This window comes from Eurytemora carolleeae, unplaced genomic scaffold (assembly GCF_000591075.1).
Source record: "Eurytemora carolleeae unplaced genomic scaffold, Eaff_2.0 scaffold2768, whole genome shotgun sequence".
Classification (NCBI taxonomy): Eukaryota; Metazoa; Arthropoda; class Copepoda; order Calanoida; family Temoridae; genus Eurytemora; species Eurytemora carolleeae.
The window spans coordinates 1-3,461 of NW_019398664.1; the positions used below are offsets into that span (position 1 = coordinate 1).

At 33.0% G+C, this 3,461-nt stretch overlaps 1 protein-coding gene across 1 annotated transcript; it reads right to left on the reverse strand.

Annotated features, from left to right (window-relative positions):
• Positions 1-775: 775 nt before the first annotated feature.
• LOC111717575 (uncharacterized) lies at positions 776-1,251 on the reverse strand (the record flags this gene model as incomplete). The annotated part of the gene is given in 1 exon segment (XM_023493077.1): positions 776-1,251. A coding segment is annotated over 1 exon segment (476 nt), but the record flags the coding sequence as incomplete, so codon positions are not given.
• Positions 1,252-3,461: the final 2,210 nt, after the last annotated feature.

Consider the following 3,461-nt stretch of genomic DNA (forward strand, 5'->3'; position numbering starts at 1 on the left):
TTTCGCTTCATACATTTTCGCGAAAAATGCGAATTTTCGCGAAAATTTTCGTATTTATTCGCGAAACGTTTCGTTCGCTGCAAACCCTAGGGTTAAAGAGTTTTGAATTGGAAGAATTGCATGATTGTTTTTGTTTTTTGTTGCAATGTAACTTTACTAACAAATGTCATATTTTTATTTTATGTCAAATTTTGTTAAATAAAACTAATTTTTCATTAACATTTAAGGAATTGTGTGACTAAGTTGAATTCGGCTCAAGTGCTCCAACAAATTTGACATTTCTAAGAGTGTATTGAAATTTAAACAGGTGGCTTTTTATGACCATATCATTCACAATCCATTTTTTTAACGTTAGACTTATCATTTGAATATTTGAAAAAACGATTCATCATAACATGTCGATGAACAGAAGTGCATTCTTCAGCTCTGTCACATTAAACTTGTTGACCTTGCACTTAAAATAGAAATCACACATAATTTTTTTAACATTAGACTGTCATGTTATTCATTAAAGCAAAATATTCTATACCTTATGATTAAAAAAGTTATAGCTCCAGAAAAATAACGAATAACGATATAATAGAGCTCAGCCTAAAATTCATCTAAAAGTCTATAATGGGTAAAACATGGCTTTGATGTTCCCTCTTCTTTCCAAATGAAAATTACGAAAAATGATAAAACACGAAAGAAAAAAAATTATATTTAAAAACAAATATTGCAGGGATTAGAAAATAATCTTTGAAGGTTAAAAATAAAATACATTCATTGACAATACCTGCTGAGACACATTAGGATAAACTCCCACAGGAAGGAAAGTCCACTCAGTAGTGTTCGTGTCTTCCCCCACATACTCCAGAAGCTCTTTAAATAGGTCATTAGCTTTGATCAATTGTTTTTCCCATTTAGAGTTTCCTTTGGGATCCGCTTTAACCTCTAAGAAGAGCATCAGCTTGTACTCAGGAAGAATAAGAATAAAATCATATTCCTGATTTACGTTGTAGGTTGGAGCGTTCGTAGTAAACCTGAGAAACATCTCTCTCTTAAATCCATAGAAAAGGGCAGACCGTACACTCTCCGGGGTTCTCATCAGATAATCCCAAACTAATCTCTCATACACAGCTCCTCTACGATTTCCGATCCATTGTTTTAAGTTTCCTTTTTCTTGCGAATCAGTCTTTTTGTCAGCTATATCTTCTAGCTCTTGTTCTAACAGGTTAGGACCCTCAGGGTTAGTCCCAAGTCTGATTATATNTGTACTGTCTCTGGGCGGTAATGTAAACACAAGACGGATGTCAAAGCCTGACATGGGATCCATCTTTCACATAAAAAAAATCAATGAAATATTCTTGTCATAGGAAACTATTATGTGAATTATAAAAAATGATCAAAATTTAATGCTTTTAACCTCCTCGGATATACTAAACGAACACTTATGCATCTATTCTTGTTTACAAATTTCGCCCAGAGAGAACTGGTTTCAATATGTCCGCAGAGTATACGCGACAGCAATTAACTTTCCTTGCATTACAACCTTGGACAGAGTCGAAATTCTCTATACCTTAAGATGGCGGGCGTTGCGAACATTTCTACTTCAATAGTTCATGTTAATTGCCAATCTCATATTTTAATAGCTTTTGAGAGAACTTAGATATCTTTAAAAACAGAGTTATTAACTAGCTTTTAAAATTGACATTTAAACTCCCTGTATAGTGTATAAACAGAAAATTAAGAGAAAGGAAGACAAATAAGCATACATAAAAACAGACAGATGTATTAACAGACAGACATAAAATGGTTAGAGTGAGAACCAGCTAGAACACTCTGCAGATTAGGACTTTTAGACTCAAGTTATAACTTAAAATATTAGTCCACAGACAACTGTGAAGTGTAAACAGAATTATTTCACTAATAAATGATTTAATAAGTTACTAATATTTCTTTTCTTTGAAACAACATTAAATTCACTTAAGAAAAGCTTTAATGAGTATTTATTTAGATAAAGATAGATAGACAGATACATAAAAATGCATGTAAATAGATAGATAGATGTAGATTGATNCACTGAACCACCCCAGGACTAACCAGAGTGAGAAGCGTTCGGTTTCTTCTACTTAAAAGTCATATGCGTATAAGTATAAGTCGGCAAGAAATGATACCAGAAAAAAGGCAACAAAATTATGTTTAAAGGGTTAAATTGTAATTGAAAGGCACAACTTTCTGGAATATTGACAGAACCTTTAAATCCACGTGGAACATGAAACACGGCAATGTGAAGTACGCTGTACTTGTACAGTGTACGCAATACGCATACCTATTAATTCATTTACTTACTAATAGTAAAACTATTTAATTATCACAACATCAAATACAATATAGGCAATTGTGTAAATTGCACAAATTTATAGATTTAAAGAAGAGAAAAACAACTTTTAAAAATATATTATGTAATTTAGTGTAGTCCTTGAATCTCTTGCCTGCAAACTAAACCTGTCTGACTTTATTCAATCCAAGCTAAGAACATTCTCGGGTTCTCTCTCAATCAAGCTTTGAAACAAATCGGTCAAAAGAGCTTCTTGGTTATGATCGGACACACAAACAAAAAGACAAGCAGACACCCCAAACAGAGGTTACTTCTATATGTATAGACTACGCTTTAGGGCGGTTCGCGCTCCTTTCCTATAATCTGCAGAGGGAAGGAAAAGATTAAAAAAAAATTTTCGCGGATTTTCCAAATTTCATGAAATCAAAGTTCGTAATTTTGATCATCCATAAACCTTCTCTGGGGTCATGTAAAGTCCCACACAAAATTCGGGCCCGATCGGTTCAGCCGCTTTGACGTTTATTGGATACAAACAAACATACAAACAGACAAGACACCAAGACAAGCAAAGTATATATATATAGTTTTCCCAAGATAAGAAACACAACTTTTTACATCATTATTACAACAAATTTATAGTTGGATACAGAGTTACCAAGAAAAATGAAACTGTAACGACGACTAAAAAATCTTTAAATATATAAGTTATATCGTTTAGAAGGCAAAACTTTGGCTTCTGAATACATAATACATGCATAAAGATTTGATAAAGAAAAAACAAGTTAACAGATTCAGGAAACCAAGAATTTAAAAAAACGGCGTAAATTCCGCACAGTCGTCTTTGAAGTCTAATCTGTGTGGGTAGTGGTTTATTTATCATCATAATCGCTCAAGCCATGACTGATAAGCCACAATCTCTCAGCCCTGAATGGGGGTGAGCCCTGTTGTTCAAGTTACTGTTGACCTGCACCACCAACATGAAGCTCTACAACGCTCCTATGATGTGATCGCATATATTCGTCAATAGTTCCTTATTTTTTTTTCTAATCAGCCAATTTAGTCCCACTGAAAAAACTATTTTAAAACATTTTCATTTTCATTTTCATTTTGCACTTTAAACATTTCAATAAATGTTAATAAA